Source organism: Papio anubis, chromosome 4, assembly GCF_008728515.1.
Source record: "Papio anubis isolate 15944 chromosome 4, Panubis1.0, whole genome shotgun sequence".
Classification (NCBI taxonomy): domain Eukaryota; kingdom Metazoa; phylum Chordata; class Mammalia; order Primates; family Cercopithecidae; genus Papio; species Papio anubis.
In genome coordinates this window covers 6,974,221-6,989,986 of record NC_044979.1, presented here as the reverse complement: position 1 = coordinate 6,989,986, position 15,766 = coordinate 6,974,221, and the positions used below count along the sequence as shown (strand labels likewise).

The 15,766-nt window shown below is 36.2% G+C and overlaps 1 protein-coding gene across 17 annotated transcripts in view; it reads right to left on the bottom strand.

Annotated features, from left to right (window-relative positions):
• The window catches only part of KMT2C (lysine methyltransferase 2C), a 298,256-nt gene that overhangs the window by 143,151 nt on the left and 139,339 nt on the right, over nt 1-15,766 (bottom strand). For 16 of the 17 annotated variants that reach the window (XM_031664996.1, XM_031664992.1, XM_031665006.1 and 13 more), the window contains one exon: nt 495-657. In XM_031664996.1, coding sequence (XP_031520856.1) covers nt 495-657 — 163 coding nt within the window. Of the gene's footprint in view, nt 1-494; nt 658-13,921; nt 13,999-15,766 lie in introns of those variants that run through there. The other variant, XM_021936443.2, reaches the window with a different exon arrangement.

Sequence of the window (15,766 nt, the reverse complement as noted above, 5' to 3'; positions counted from 1 at the left end):
AGAGATTTCTGTCACACCTATCAGGGATACACAATTTCTAAGAATTTCAGAAGTGTTTGTGTTCCTATTAATGTAAATCCTGAAATAACACCTGAATGAACTGTATTCTAATTCTTCAACTGGATGGCTTTTTAGTGTAAAAGATGTTGAATACTGATTAACTTTTTAATAAATTATTTTATAGTATAAATTAGAAATACTGCATAGTCAGTATTTACGTCTTTCTACAGTGGTTTTTAAAATGTTTTAAGAATAAAAAAGTATGCAAACTTTATTTGATTTTTCTGAGGAAATAACTTTTTGGATTTAACTTCAATGAAACCATTGATAACATTTCCCTCCCCAAGGATCTCTGGCAAAGATCCCTCAGATTTTAAAGATTATGTATTATTACCTTTTAATACAAGTAGAATAACACTCAGGGAATTTACAACATTTGTTATTGTAAGTACATTGGTTGAAGGTTTTAAAAAATCTATCCGTAGTAAACTTACATCTTTCAGGAGCTTGGTCAATGTGTTCTGGACAAAGCAGGAAGATGTGACTGAAATCCTGAAAGGTGCCGGCTCCTGCAGCACAAGGATAATGATACATCTGGGTACATTTCTCTTCACAGCATTTGATAGTGGCTCCAAGGTGCTTACAAAATGCACATCGCTGAAAGGGGTAAAGGAGAGAAATCTCTTTATAAAACCTTGAAAAGGGATATTCAAATATAAGCTGGGAAGGTGTAAAAAACTCTCTGTATATCACAAGTAAAACAAATTGAACCTGCAAAATATTAAACAAAGGATTAGTTAAAAATAACAAAATCTACATTACTCAATTTAGTGCTTTGTGTGCTACCAACTCATCCTTCCATTCAAATTAGAAAGTTAGAATTTCACTTTTTCCTTATATTTTCAAAAATAAATTCTGAAGCATTTTTGAAACAAAAACCTAAAGATTTTTTTAAAAAGCAAATAGTAATGTGGTTAAAAGGGCAGGTTTCTATATTGAGGATTATTATAAAGTTTTTAAATCCCACCAAAACCAGTAACAGGAATATATATTATTTATGAGACACATTACTATTTTTTACCCAGCCTAGAAATAAATACAAAATAAACTCATCAATTATAAGTTAACGGGGACACAAATGGTTAAAGACTCACACACAAAAAATTACTGGGAGGCCGAGACGGGCGGATCACGAGGTCAGGAGATCGAGACCATCCTGGCTAACACGGTGAAACCCCGTCTCTACTAAAAAAATACAAAAAACTAGCCGGGCGAGGTGGCTGGCGCCTGTAGTCCCAGCTACTCGGGAGGCTGAGGCAGGAGAATAGCGTAAACCCGGGAGGCGGAGCTTGCAGTGAGCTGACATCCGGCCACTGCACTCCAGTCTGGGTGACAGAGCGGGACTCCGTCTCAAAAAAAAAAAAAAAAAAAAAAAAAAAAAAAAAAAAATTACATACTTCAATGCAGCAATCAATTTCAAATTTCTTAACAAAAGATGGAAATGCAGGGAAAAAAATTAGTCATCTGGTATCTTTCCCATTTCAACCCGCCTCCATTATCTTGCAAGTGGTAAAACACACAGAAATAAGCCCCAAACAAGAGGGGCAGTCTAGGGTAAGTGAACACATAAGAAGTCAGAACAAATTATCTAAAATGTTGCATTTACTTATTCAGTTTTCCCTTAGAATGATTCATAAACTCTTCCTCATTCTCCCAAGTCCACTTTGAGCATCATTTTCTTTGAGCAGAGTTTGATGGACCCTGTACCATACAGTATGAAATCTCTCTGTGGGAAATGCCTATCTAATATATATTTTTGTTTACACCATTACATGATCATTGTTTATCTTTTCCTCATCCTAGTCCAAGATCCTTCAATCGTGGTGCCATACTATCTTTGTATCCAAAGCACCAAAAATGCTGCTTGATACAGGCCCTAATAGATAGGTGTTCCTGTTTATATATACCAAAAAGACTTAACTTTTGGTGATCTTGTTTGTAAGTGTGGCTCATAAATAGCTTAGTTGAGATAACTGGAGCCTCATGTAACAGAGACAGTTGGACCCTGCTAACATTACTGTGGATATCTTCACATGTTACTACACTGACTCTATATTCTGCTAATTACCCAGAAACTACAGTAGTTAAAAGTATAATTGTTTTCAATGTTTTATGTATAAATCTGTATATCACATAATATCAAACTCTTCCTCACTGTCATCAGTCCACTGCATTGAATCAACATAACAAAGCTAAGTGACTCTTGAGGGCTGAATCAGAAAGAACTAAGAATAGAAAAAGATATAAAAACTTGGCCGGGCACAGTGGCTCATGCCTGTAATCCCAGCACTCTGGGAGGCCAAGGCAGGCGGATCACGAGGTCAGGAGATCGAGACCAGGATAATCCTGGCTAACATAGTGAAACCCCATCTCTACTAAAAATACAAAAAATTAGCCGGGCGTGGTGGCAGGTGTCTGTAGTCCCAGCTACTCGGGAGGCTGAGGCAGGAGAATGGCATGAACCCAGGAGGCGGAGCCTGCAGTGAGCCGAGATCACGCCACTGCACTCCAGCCTGAACAACAGAGCCAGATTCCATGAAAAGAAAGAACAAAAGAACGAAAGACAGGAGGGAAGGAGGGAGGGAGGAAGGGAGGAAGGAGAAAGAAAGAGAAAGAGAGAGAAAGAGAAAAAGAAAGAAACAGAGAGAGAGAGGGAGGGAGGGAGGGAGGGAAGGAAGGAAGGAAGGAAGGAAGGAAGGGAGGGAGGGAGGGAGGGAGGGAGGGAGGGAGGGGAAGGCAGGAAGGCAGGAAGGAAAAAGAAAGAAAATTAAAGCAGAAAAAAAGAAAGCTAAGTGACTCTTGGTGTATCTTCCACAAATTCTGACTGCAAGGCAATAGACCACTATAGCTTCTAAATAACTCATAAACACTAATTACAGTTGTGACACTTTAATTTTACATAAATATACAGAATAACATTTCAGTTCTATTTTGGCACTCAAGGGTATTAATGCATTAGAAACACAGAAAAAAATAAATATCTGTCTTCATTGATAAAGTGTAATAACAAGCTTTCACAATACAGGTAATTTTTTGTATTATAACTCCCAAGGTAGCTATATAAATATGTTTAGTGCATTAACAGAACCCAGAATTAACTACAAATACAACACCTTGGGTAGTCTAAATGTCTGAACAGAAAGGCCACATAAATGTCGAGAGAAAAAGTACAATCAATCTGTTGAAAAATGTTTATAACAACTCATTAACATAACAAAATAATTTCTGAATTGATAAAATCTAAAATCGCTTATTTTGATACCATATGGAAAGTTTTGCAGAAGCCTTTTGCACTAAAAATAATCTTGGCAGACAAAATATAATGAAAGGTAAGTATATAATAACATAAATAATTTAAATTCACCATCTTCTCAGTGTCTTTCTCATTTTAGAAATACAAATATGTTCTCTTAATCAAACCTGCAATGAAAAATATTATATGACATTAGCTAAACTACTATGAAAAGTACTGGAATATATCTAACATACTAATTTACAATATCATATAAAGATATCAGTGAATAAAGGAAGGAAAATAAAACACCACATTTAGGAGAACACTTCAAACCCGTCAGTTACAATCACATAGCTAATGAAGAATATTCGGCATTAAAAGAAAATGTTTACTATATATACATAGTCTGGAATGTATCTTCCTAAACCAAATAAACAGTACTTGTAAAATTGTAGACAATATCAAAGAATGAATTTCGACAGGGTACTTCTCAAATGTCAACACTCTTATACACTACACGTAAAAGAAATCGAGCAAGTTAAAATATTAATAATATAATAAGTAACATATATAATACATAAGTAACAATTACAAAGCTAATTAACATTTGGGGAGGAGGGATAAAGAAAATAGCTCTTGGCTGGGCATGGTGGCTTATGCTTATAATCCCAGCACTTCGGGAGGCTGAGGCAGGTAGATTATTTGAGCTCAGGAGTTCAAACCCAGCCTGGGCACCATGGTGAAACGCCATCTCTACAAAAAATACAATAATTAGGTGGGCATGGTGGCATGCACCTATAGTCCCAGCTACTCACGAGCCTGGGGTGGGAAAATTGCTTCAGCCCAGGAGGTTGAGGCTGCAGTGAGCTGTGATCATGCTACTGCACTCTAGCCTGGGCAACAAAAGTGAGATCCTGTCTCTAAAATTTAAAAAAAAAAAAAAAGGCCGGGCGCGGTGGCTCAAGCCTGTAATCCCAGCACTTTGGGAGGCCGAGACGGGCGGATCACGAGGTCAGGAGATCGAGACCATCCTGGCTAACACGGTGAAACCCCGTCTCTACTAAAAAATACAAAAAACTAGCCGGGCGAGGTGGCGGGCGCCTGTAGTCCCAGCTACTCGGGAGGCTGAGGCAGGAGAATGGCATAAACCCGGGAGGCGGAGCTTGCAGTGAGCTGAGATCCGGCCACTGCACTCCAGCCTGGGCGACAGAGCGAGACTCCGTCTCAAAAAAAAAAAAAAAAAAAAGTAGCATGTTATAATGTTATAATATTTTCCCATATTAATCCAAGAACACAATAACAATAACAACAAAAACTCAGTGAGAGCTCATATTACCAGTTTTAAGAACAAGTCTGAGGAATTTTCAAAACTTTTCTTTAACAGATTGAAATAAGAATCTGTCAAAATATATTTATAAAACAAAACAGAATGAACAAAATTTCTGAGATTAAAGTTGTATCATAAAAAAATACCAAGAAGTTAAATATTCCACAGTTCGTTTAATTAACTATCCAGTATTTATTCTGTATCAACTATAGCAATGGTCTTAGGCTACGTACTCTAATAAATAAGTATTATAAGGCTCCCCATGCTCCAAATTTGTTTTTAACCTTCACCAATCTTTTCTTAGTATTAGGCAACTAGGATTCTCCCAGGATGCAGTAATAAAGAACAAAGATGGAAAGTAAGAGAAAGAGGTAAAATGACATGAAAATCTGATCCAGAAGGTCCAATGTCTGTTTTATATGAGTACCAGAAAGCAAGAAAACGGGAGGGATTTTAATCACCAAAATTCTAAAGGAAAAGTTATGAAAATATCTAATAATAAAAGCTAACATTTAATTAAGCATAATCCTCATTCAACAGATGAGGAACCTAAAACACAAAGAGTCATTATCACTGTTCCACTTATCTCTACATCCCTACAAAAATACCCACTCTTAATCTGTAACAATGCCTCCTTAAACTCCCTGAATGGCAGCTTCAGGTAAAAACTTCCCAGATAGTTTGAATAACAAGGATAAAAGGAAAATTCTTGGAGCCACATAAAGAAGAAAACAGATCATTACAAAGAAAGAAAAATCAGGCATCAGTTCTCATTACCAATAGTGAATTAAAAAGAAACCCAAAAAAATCATTATTTTCCTAGGTCTATAAAAAATTATTTAAAACCAAAATTTTTAATGCCTGTTAAGCTAACATTCAAGTCCATAGAAAACAAATGTAAATAGGTTAAATTCTCTAGTAAAAGATAGCAACTTTCAAAACATGCAAAATATACTACTTACCACATATACATATTTTACATAAAACTACACTACAGACTTCATTTATGTATGTGTGTGTGTGTGTGTGTACAACATATATAATTAAAAAATGAATGAAATACTTTGGATATTTGTCCCTGCCAAAATTTCACGGTGAGCTGTAATTCCCAATGTTGGAGGTGGGGCGTTATGGGAAGTGTTTGGGTCATGGGGGCAAATCCCTCATGGCTTGGTGCTATCCTTGCGATAATGAGTGAGTTCTCACAAGATCTGGTTGTTCAAAAGTGTATGGCACCTCCACCCCTCTCCTTTGCTCCTGTTCTTGCTCTATGAGATGCCTGCTCCCCCTTCTCCTTCCACCATGATTTCTAACTTCCTGAAGCCCTCACCAGAAGCAGATGCCAGCACCACACTTCCTGTACTGTCTGTGGAATCTTGAGCCAATTAAACCTCTTCTTGTTATTAATTACCCAGCAATAGGTATTTCTTTATAGCAACACAGGAGCGGCCTGATACTATATATATATATACACTCATACACAGTGACATACACAACTCAAAAACAGACTTGAGGGGAAAAAACACAAACAAATGCTATCCAAAAAATGCAGGTATAGCAATAATTCCAAAGGAATAGAATTCAAACTAAAAAGCAATGAACAAGTCAAAGATAGTATTTCATAATAACATGTTTTATGTTACAGTGTGAATTCCAAAAGAAGCCATAGTCATTAAAGTTTATACACCTAATATATATATTTCATATATAAAAAGTAAAGCTGAATAGAAATAACATGCATAGATTAGACTTTAACATAGCTCTCAAATCAGGATATTAAATAGATATTAAATAAATAATAACAATGATCAGGTTTGATTCAAACTGACACATAAAATACACACAGATTTCTGTATTTCAAAAATAAAGAAAATATATTCTATTCAAATGTACATAGAATTTTCAAAAAAAATTCACATATATGGTCATAAAGAAACGTCCATGTATTTTAAAAAGCAGGTATTTCCTAGGTTATATTCAGTAAAAGCAGATGTGTCCCTAGACCTAACACAATAAAAATTAGAAATTCACAATGTAAGGATAAACTCCCAAATCTATCCACTGGCAAAATTTAAAACTCCTTTCTATATAACAGCAGAATTTTAATCAGGAAGAAAAATCATGTATTATTTTTAAATGATTAAGAAACATCAAAAAAATCTGAGATGTGGCAAATGTGGTATTCAGAGGAAAAAATATAGCTTGAAAAATACAAAACTGTAAGACCAAAGAATTAAAATAAATAATGCTTGATTCAAAAATTAGGCCAATAAGAATCAACATAGAATCCATGAGATTCGCAATGTGGGGAAGTAAACCCACCCTAATACTGTGTTTATTAAAATGCTATTAATGAGATTCGGGTGTTTAAACAACTGTTCACTTTAGAAAATGAAATAAAACTGACTGAAATAAAACCTAATCTATGAAATTATTCTGTATATGAATTGACCTGAAGTAATGAATATTCAATGACTGATTCCTAATTCTTGTTCTGGCCCAGGCTAATTATTCTAGTTGGCATACTATTAAACACACATTTCTGATTGAAACATCTGCTAAAAAAATAACATCAAATGACATTACAAAATCAAAATAGAGACTGCTAAGAGTAGAATTTTTCTCCTGCCAGTATCTTTCCTTTCTGACCCATCCTCCTCACTGCTGCCACAGTAATCTTTCTAAAGGAATACAAATATACTCTGAATCAGATGCAAACCCCTCAATACAGAAAGTGTGGTAGGCAGAATTCTAAAATGCCCACATACCACCAACCCGACCAAATTTCCTACCCTAATACAGAGGCTGTAAATATGGTGAAATATCATGGCAGGGATAATGCTATTAATACATTATATGGCAAAGGAATTCTGCAGATTAAAGTCACCAATCAACTGCCTTTGAATTAATCAAAAGGGAGATTTGCCTAATCTAATCAAACAACCCCTTTGAAAGCAGAGTTTTCTCCAGCTAGTAGTAAAAGGGAAATTCACAGCAAGGGAACATTTCAATACACTGTTGCTGTCTTTGAAGATTAAAAAGAGCCAGGAGCAAAAACCAAAGAGTGGCCTCTAGGAGCTGAGAGTGACCCAGGCCAATAGGCAGTAAGAAAATGGTGAGCTCAGTCCTACAACTGCATAGAACTGAATTCCTCCCACTCCTGAATGCGCCTAGAAGAGGATTCACCCCCAGAACCTCCACCCAGGTAACACCTTGATTCGAGTCTTGTGAGACCTTAAACAGCACAGTTGAGCCTGATGCCCAGAGTTCTGACCTAAGTAAATGGGTGCTGTTTTAAAATATTAAGTTTATGGTAACTGCTTTATAATAATAGATAACAAATAGAGCAGCATTTCAAGGCCCTCCATGCTTTGGTCTCTGCCAAATCACTATTACATTTTTAAGATATTTTTTTAAACACTATACTTACGTTACACAATGTCTTAACACTATGAAGTAAAAATGTAAATATTTTAAACTCCGGCTTGGAAACGAGGAGGCAGAATCTCAGAGATTTTTCTAAAATAAAATAGGAGAGGCAAGCTTTCTGAGTCCACAAAACTGCCCTCTACCTATTGGGTCAAAGAAAAAGTAATTTCTCTATTTGTAATAACATACATAAATTATAAACCCTGAAGAAATATGTCCCGAATAGCTATCTTTAACATAACCATAAATAAAAACATGAATAAATCTGACTACATAAAAATGTAAAAACTTCTATGTGGTGAGAACACACATTACAGAAAAAAAAAAATCAAATGACAAAAAATAGCCTCCAATTTGAATTACAAATATCTAGTATCCTGGATATATAAAAATAAAGCTTGTAAGTTATAAAAATGAGTGTAATTTTAAAATAGACAAGGATACTTTATAGAATTTCATAATTTAAGGAAGGCATAAAGTTAGCCAATAAAATATGGGTAATATGAAAGAATCAGTAAGCATTATTATTTGCCAGCAACTAAGCCAAGTACTTTATAAGAATTACTTTATTCCCATCTACGCCAGGCACAGTGGCTCACGCCTGTAATCCCAACACTTTGGGAGGCAGAGGTAGGTGGATCACTTGAGGTAAGGAGTTTGAGGCCACCCTGGCCAACATGGTGAGACCCCATTTCTATTAAAAATACAAAAATTAGCTGGGCCTGGTGGCAAGCGCCCGTAATCCCAGCTACTCAGAAGGCTGAGGCAGGAGATCAGTTGAACTCAGGAGGTGAAGGTTGTTGCAGTGAGCCGAGATCGCGCCACTGCACTCCAGCCTAGACAACAGAGTGAGACTCCATCTCAAAAAAAAAAAAAAAGTAAGCAAGAAAAGAAAAGAAATTACTTTATTCCCATCTAACCACAACCATTTTAGGTAGATACCACTATTTTTCATTTTACAAATGAAGCAGAGAGGTTAAATTCCTTGCTCAAGCCCATAAGTCAGGAAATGAAAGAGGAATTGAACTCAAGGAGTTCATAATTAGTTACATACAAGTAATAAAGATAAATTCATCAACTATGGAAATGTACTGAATACTCTGTCTTGTTTACATAATGGCTTTTATTTAGGTTGTAAGAAAATAACATACAGCCAGGCATGGTGGCTCATGCCTGTAATCCCAGCACTTTGGGAGGCCAAGGCAGGTAGATCACTTGAGACCAGGAGTTTGAGACCAGACTGGCCAACATGGCGAAACCCCATTTCTACTAAAAAAAAAAAAAAAACAAAAATTAGCCAGGCATGGTTGTGCATGCCTGTAATCCTAGCTACTCGGGAGGCTGAGGCAGAAGAATTGCTTGAACCCAGGAGGTGGAGGTTGCAGTGAGCCAAGATTGTGCCACTGCACTCCAGCCTGGGCAACAGAGCTGGACCTTGTCTCAGAAAAACAAAAAAGAAAGAAAAGAAAGTAGCCACTCTGGGATTAGAATCCATAAAATGCTCTCAGTGTCAACCAAAAGAAATGTACTGGAATGTTCAAAAACATAATTCATAATGACCTCAAATTGAAAGTCCCCAAAATGCCCAACAGTAAAATAAATAAATTACGGTACTCTTAACAACAGAATACTATACATCAATGAGAAAAATAAACAACTGGAAGCAACAATTTGGATTTATCTCACAAATACATATGTGAAAGATGACAGAAAACAGTACTTAGTAGCTCAATTACACAAAGTACAAACATGCAAGACTCACCTATGTTGTTACTAGTGATGACAGTGCATGTCTTTGGGGAGTTAGGAGTAGTAACCAACAGGAGTCTTGAATGGAATTTCTGGGATGCTATTATTTGTTTCCTGATGTGATTTTAGTATATACGTTCTAATATTTGGGGTATTCCTAGAAATGTATATCTATTATTCAGTTGCTATATATATAGCCTCTATATATGCTATATGTTCTATATATGTAGCATATACCATATATAGAGCATATAGCATATATACAGCCTATATATAGCTCTATAGATACAGCCTATATATACAGCAAAGTGAATTTTATATATAATTCTTCAAATTATATATGTAATTCCTCAACATATTTTTAGAAAAATTAAGGTTTTTCTAGAAAATTAGGAGAATTTTAGATAAAAACTCAACTTTTAATGGAAAATATTTTCCTTTTTTTCCTCACATGAAATTCTGTATCAAAGTTAGTATACTACCTGCTCTCTCTCCAACAGTGGGTTAAGAGTTTGTTTTCTTCTCAAGTAACCTGTATTATATTAAGATGATATTAACTGAAATAATCATATAGATGAATGCACCATAAAGCTAATTCTAAGATATCTGTCCGTAGCCAAAAGCAGAAAAGGGATACACATAACTTCCACATAAAACATCCACTCCCGTTTTTTTGGTTATTCCTAAAAGCTCATAATGTATACGATGATAAAACTTATTGTTTGAAATTAGGGTTTTTGAAATTGAATTATTAATTTAAACATGTTTGCTTAACACAACTTTAAAGTTAAAAAACACTGCATAGTACAGAAGAGTTAAACACTTCAAAAAGTGGGAAAAAATTTTAAAGCTTTCATTTGAGTAGGAGTAAACACAGACACAGTAAGAATCAAGTTAGTTGGATACACTTAAATCACATCTTTTAAGAACATAAGAACAGATTATTTGCTTTCTCTTTAGTCCAAAACCTTAGGGTAATTTTAATCCAAATTTGAAACTAACAGAAGAATACTCAGCTTCTTAAAAGTTTTATTTCAAGAACAGTAAAAGAACTTCTGGTCTTACAAACATTACACGGATAAAACGAGTTTCTCCAAACAGATTTATGTAAAAATCTAGTACATATATCCCCAAGTTGAGTCAATAAGGTGAACCAGACTCTGGTTGAATGGAATCCTTGAAATATAACTTTGGTGTACAAACTGTTTGTGTTTTCCACTTTTCTTAAAAAAGAAGTGATAAAGCAGATTCCCAGTACCTGCCAACCGACAAAATGCTACTTGCCAGGTAAAAACCACTACCAAAAATCAGAATCACAGAAGGGCTATCAGTAAAAATATTAATGCCACAAATTAACATGATGCTAACAGCTGAATTATGCATCAAAAGAGTATTTATATAATCACAGCAAATAACTCAAATATCTCTTACATCACTAGTAAACTCAAAAAGAGATAGCAAAACGCAGTATTAAATTTCATTACTGATCTACTAGCTTTAACTATTTAATACTTGTAGGCCGGGCGCGGTGGCTCACGCCTGTAATCCCAGCACTTTGGGAGGCCGAGGCGGGCGGATCACAAGGTCAGGAGATCGAGACCACGGTGAAACCCCGTCTCTACTAAAAATACAAAAAATTAGCCGGGCGCGGTTGTGGGCGCCTGTAGTCCCAGCTACTCGGGAGGCTGAGGCAGGAGAATGGCGGGAACCCGGGAGGCGGAGCTTGCAGTGAGCTGAGATCGCGCCACTGCACTCCAGCCTGGGCGACAGAGCGAGACTCCGTCTCAAAAAAAAAAAAAACAAAACAAAACTATTTAATACTTGTACACTTAGTTTTGATTACTTTTAAATTGAAACAAAAATAATCTTTCCTTCTTTTAATGACTTTTTCAGTTATGGGAAAGATGACATTAAAAGAAAATATACAATTATAGCTTAGCTACAGGTATAAAGCTGTTTTAAAGATATGTAATTGTGATATTAAACTGAAAACATAAATATGAACTTGTGATTTTGAAAAAAAAATCTATTTTGTGTTTGGTTTTGGTATAAGGAGAGAAAAATAAGTCAGAAGAACAGAAAATACAGAAATAGACTCACTTTTCCATATTCAATTAACTTTTGACCAAGGGGCCAAGATAATTCAAGAGAGAAATAAATAATCACTTAGAATGATGCTGGAACTGCTAAATAATCCGTATGGAAAACAAAGAAACATGAATCTTATCTCATATTCTCTTATCATATGTGTAATTTAACCATAAATGGATTTTTTAAACCTACAAGTAACCCTGGGGCAGGCAAAGATTTTTTAATAAGGCATAAAAAGCATAATTTTTTCAAATCCCAAAAAAATTAACAAATGACAAATGTCATCAAAATTAAACCCTCTGCTGTTCAATAAACATTGCTAAATAAATGAAAACAAGTCAAACATTAGGCAAAAATATTTATAAAACGCATCTCCAATAACTGACTTCTGTGAATAATATATTAAAAAACTCTTACAACTCAAGATGACAAGCAGATCAATTGGAAAAAAATGGTGGCAGAGACAAAATATTTTAACAGACATGTCACCAAAGATATACAAATGGCAAATAAAGACATAAAAAGATGCTCAATCTAATTAATCATCAGGGAATGCAAAATCAAACCACAATAAAGTATCACTAAATGCCAAACAGATGGTTAAAATTTAGAAACAGTGGCAATATCCAGTGCTGGCAACAATGTACAGCAAATGGAACTCTCAGATCTCTAGAAATGGAAAAGTTATACAGACACTTTTTAAGAAACTGTGAAACTGTTTTCCAAAGTTAAGAATATATTTCCAACAAGTCAGAAATTCCAGTCCTAGGTATTTACCCAAGAAACATGAAAAGATACATCCACATGAAGCATGTTATATAAATGCTCACACCAGCTTTATATACTGGCCAAAAATTGAAAGAAACTCAACTGTAAGCTAGTGAATGGACCAATCTCAAAACTATTATGCTAAGTAAAAAGAGGCAGACAGAAAAGATTCCATACTGTATGGTTCCATTCATGTATTAGTCTAGAAAAGGCAAAACTATACAAAAGCAACAGATCAGTGATTGCCAGGAGCTGGAGTGGGAGGAAGGCAGTAACTTCAAAGGGTCATGAGCAAATTTATGGGTAAAGGGTATATTCTGTATCTTGACTATGATGGTAGTTAAATTACTGTTCATATTTACCAAATCACATTCATACACATCTAGAAGAGGTGAATTAGAGTGTATGTAAAATATACCTTAATAAAACAATGACTCTCACGCATAAATTTATTTATTTATTTATTTATTTGGTAACAGCATAGGGACTAATATCAGAATAACTTTCCTAAAATGTCTCAAATCTGAATAAAATGTAAAAGCTAACTAATTGAAGTTACTTGTAAATAACCAAAAACTGGCTGGAATGGGAGGTCATTTTACCCTTGGGAAAAAAAAGCAGAATATCATTGGCTAAAATCTATATTTAAATAGAGTTTCAGTGCTGGGTGCGATGGCTACTGCCTGTAATCCCAGCACTATGGAAGGCCAAGGAAGGTGGACCACCTAAGGCCAGGACTTTGAGAGCAGCCTGGCCAACATGGCGAAACCCCATCTCTACTAAAAATACAAAAATTAGCCAGGCATGCTGGCGTACGCCTATAGACCCAGCTACATGAGAGGCTGAGGCACGAGAATCGCTTGAACCCGGGAAGTGGAGGTGGCTGTGAGCCGAGATTGCACCATTGCACTCCAGCCTGGGTGACAGAGCAAGACCCCGTCTCAAAAGAAAAGAAAAGAAAATTCTACAACTAGTAAGTATAGTTATTTCAATGATAATTTTAGTGGATGGGCTTAACAAGAGATTGGTAGAAAAATGGTCCATCTCCTTGAAAATGCATGAATAGTGTACCTATTCTGAGGTACTAAAAGTAAAAACACTGGGAAGAAAACAAACAGACCCTCAGTAGTCTATAAAATATCAAATATACTAACATTCATATAATTAGAGTTACAGAGGAAGAGGAGAGAGAAATGAGACAGAAAAAGAGTAAGAAATAAAAGTCAAGCTTATCACAAATTTGGTGAAAAATGTCAACTTACAGTTTCAAGAAGCTCAGCAACCCCCAAGCAGGATGAATACAAAGAAAACCACACCTAGGCACATCATAGTCAGACTGCTGAAAACCAAAGATAAAGAGAAAATCCTGAAAGCAGCCAGAGAATATCAAAACATTATTATATACATGGGAATAATGATACTACTGACACCACACCTGACTTCTCATTAGAAACCATGGAAGACAGGAAACAATGCAATGTCTTTTAAATGCTTGAAGAAGAAAAACATAATCATCCCAGAACTCTATATTCAGGGATAAAAGGCAAAAATGAATGCAGACTTCCACTTCCAGACAAAATGCAGAAAATGTACTTTTCTCTGTTCTTTCCACTAAATACAGCTTTAAAAACCCTTGGCCATGATACGTAAGACAAACAAAAGAAGACAACAGAATGTAGAGAGAGGGCAGACCAATGAGGGCTTCAGATGCCAAGAAACAAAAGAGGATGAATTCCCTAGGTTTCCTTTCTGACTCATATACACAAGAAAAGTTGCTAGAGAAGCAGACAACTCAGAAACACCAACAGGCACACACATACATGAAACTCGAAGAAAATTCTGCTGTGTCTAGTCAAAAAAGCAGGGAAGCAGCAGGCTACCAAGACAAAAAACTCATGGACAACAACAAACCAGTTTAAGCCAAATGGCACAAATAAAAGCCCAAGCCATATACCTTTTGCAAAGACTTAAAAGGAGGACATAGTCAGCCATTCCCCACTCCTACCCACAGAGAGCATGATACCAAAGAAGGTCAAGTGCGGACACATAACATTCATACCCACTGAGCAATAACGTGGCTTCCTCCCTCTAGAGTGTGGGTGGAAGAAAAGTGGGGAGCCTGACTTCAACATCCACCCAATGATAAGGACATACCCCTATCCCTCCCTCTACAGAGATATGACAGGAGAGGCCTACTGGATAATCAAAACTCAAAGCACTGCCCAGTGATAACTTACCCACCCCTCCATCCCAGTGGCAGTGGAGGCCAAGTGAAAAGCAGGAACCCTTTGAGCCAGGGTAGTATCCACAAAGGTATAATGCAAGTCCAGAGTTTTCACTCCTACTCAGCAATTACTAGGTGTACGTCTCCATCAATGAGTCCTTAAGCGTATTAAGGAACTGGAATCTTAACTTACACCTGGGAGTAGTAACAAGGCTGTGCCCCGCCTCCACCCTAAAAGCAAAGTTTCAGATAAATCCTACTAAAAGGGGGGATTTAAATAAAATGCAGAGCTTCATAACATAACACTTAAAATGCAAACGATTCAACCAAATATAACACGTCATACCATACTAAGAACCAGGAAAATCTGAACAAGAATTTGAAAATGTAGTCAAAAGGTACAAACAATGAGAATTCATAGATGTCATAATTATCTATCAAAGATTTTAAACTATGTATTATAAAACTGCTTCAACAAGCAATTACAGCCAGACACGGTGACTCACGCCTGTAATCCCAGCACTTTGGGAGGCAGAGGCGGTCGGATCACTGGAGGTCAGGAGTTTGAGACCAGCCTGGCCAACATGGTGAAACTCCATCTCTACTAAAAATACAAAAATTAGCCAGGCATGGTGGCACACACCTGTAATCCCAGCTACTCGGGAGGCTGAGGCATGAGAATCACTTGAACCCAGGAGGCAGAGGTTGCAGTGAGCCAAGAACATTCTACTGCATTCCAGCCTGGGCGACAGAGCAAGACTCCATCTCAAAAAGAAAAAAGGCAATTACAAACATAATTTTGACACAAAGAAATAACACAAAGTTTCAGCAAAGAAATCAAGAAAGAAACAAATACCAAGTTGAAAACCAAAAAATACGCTAA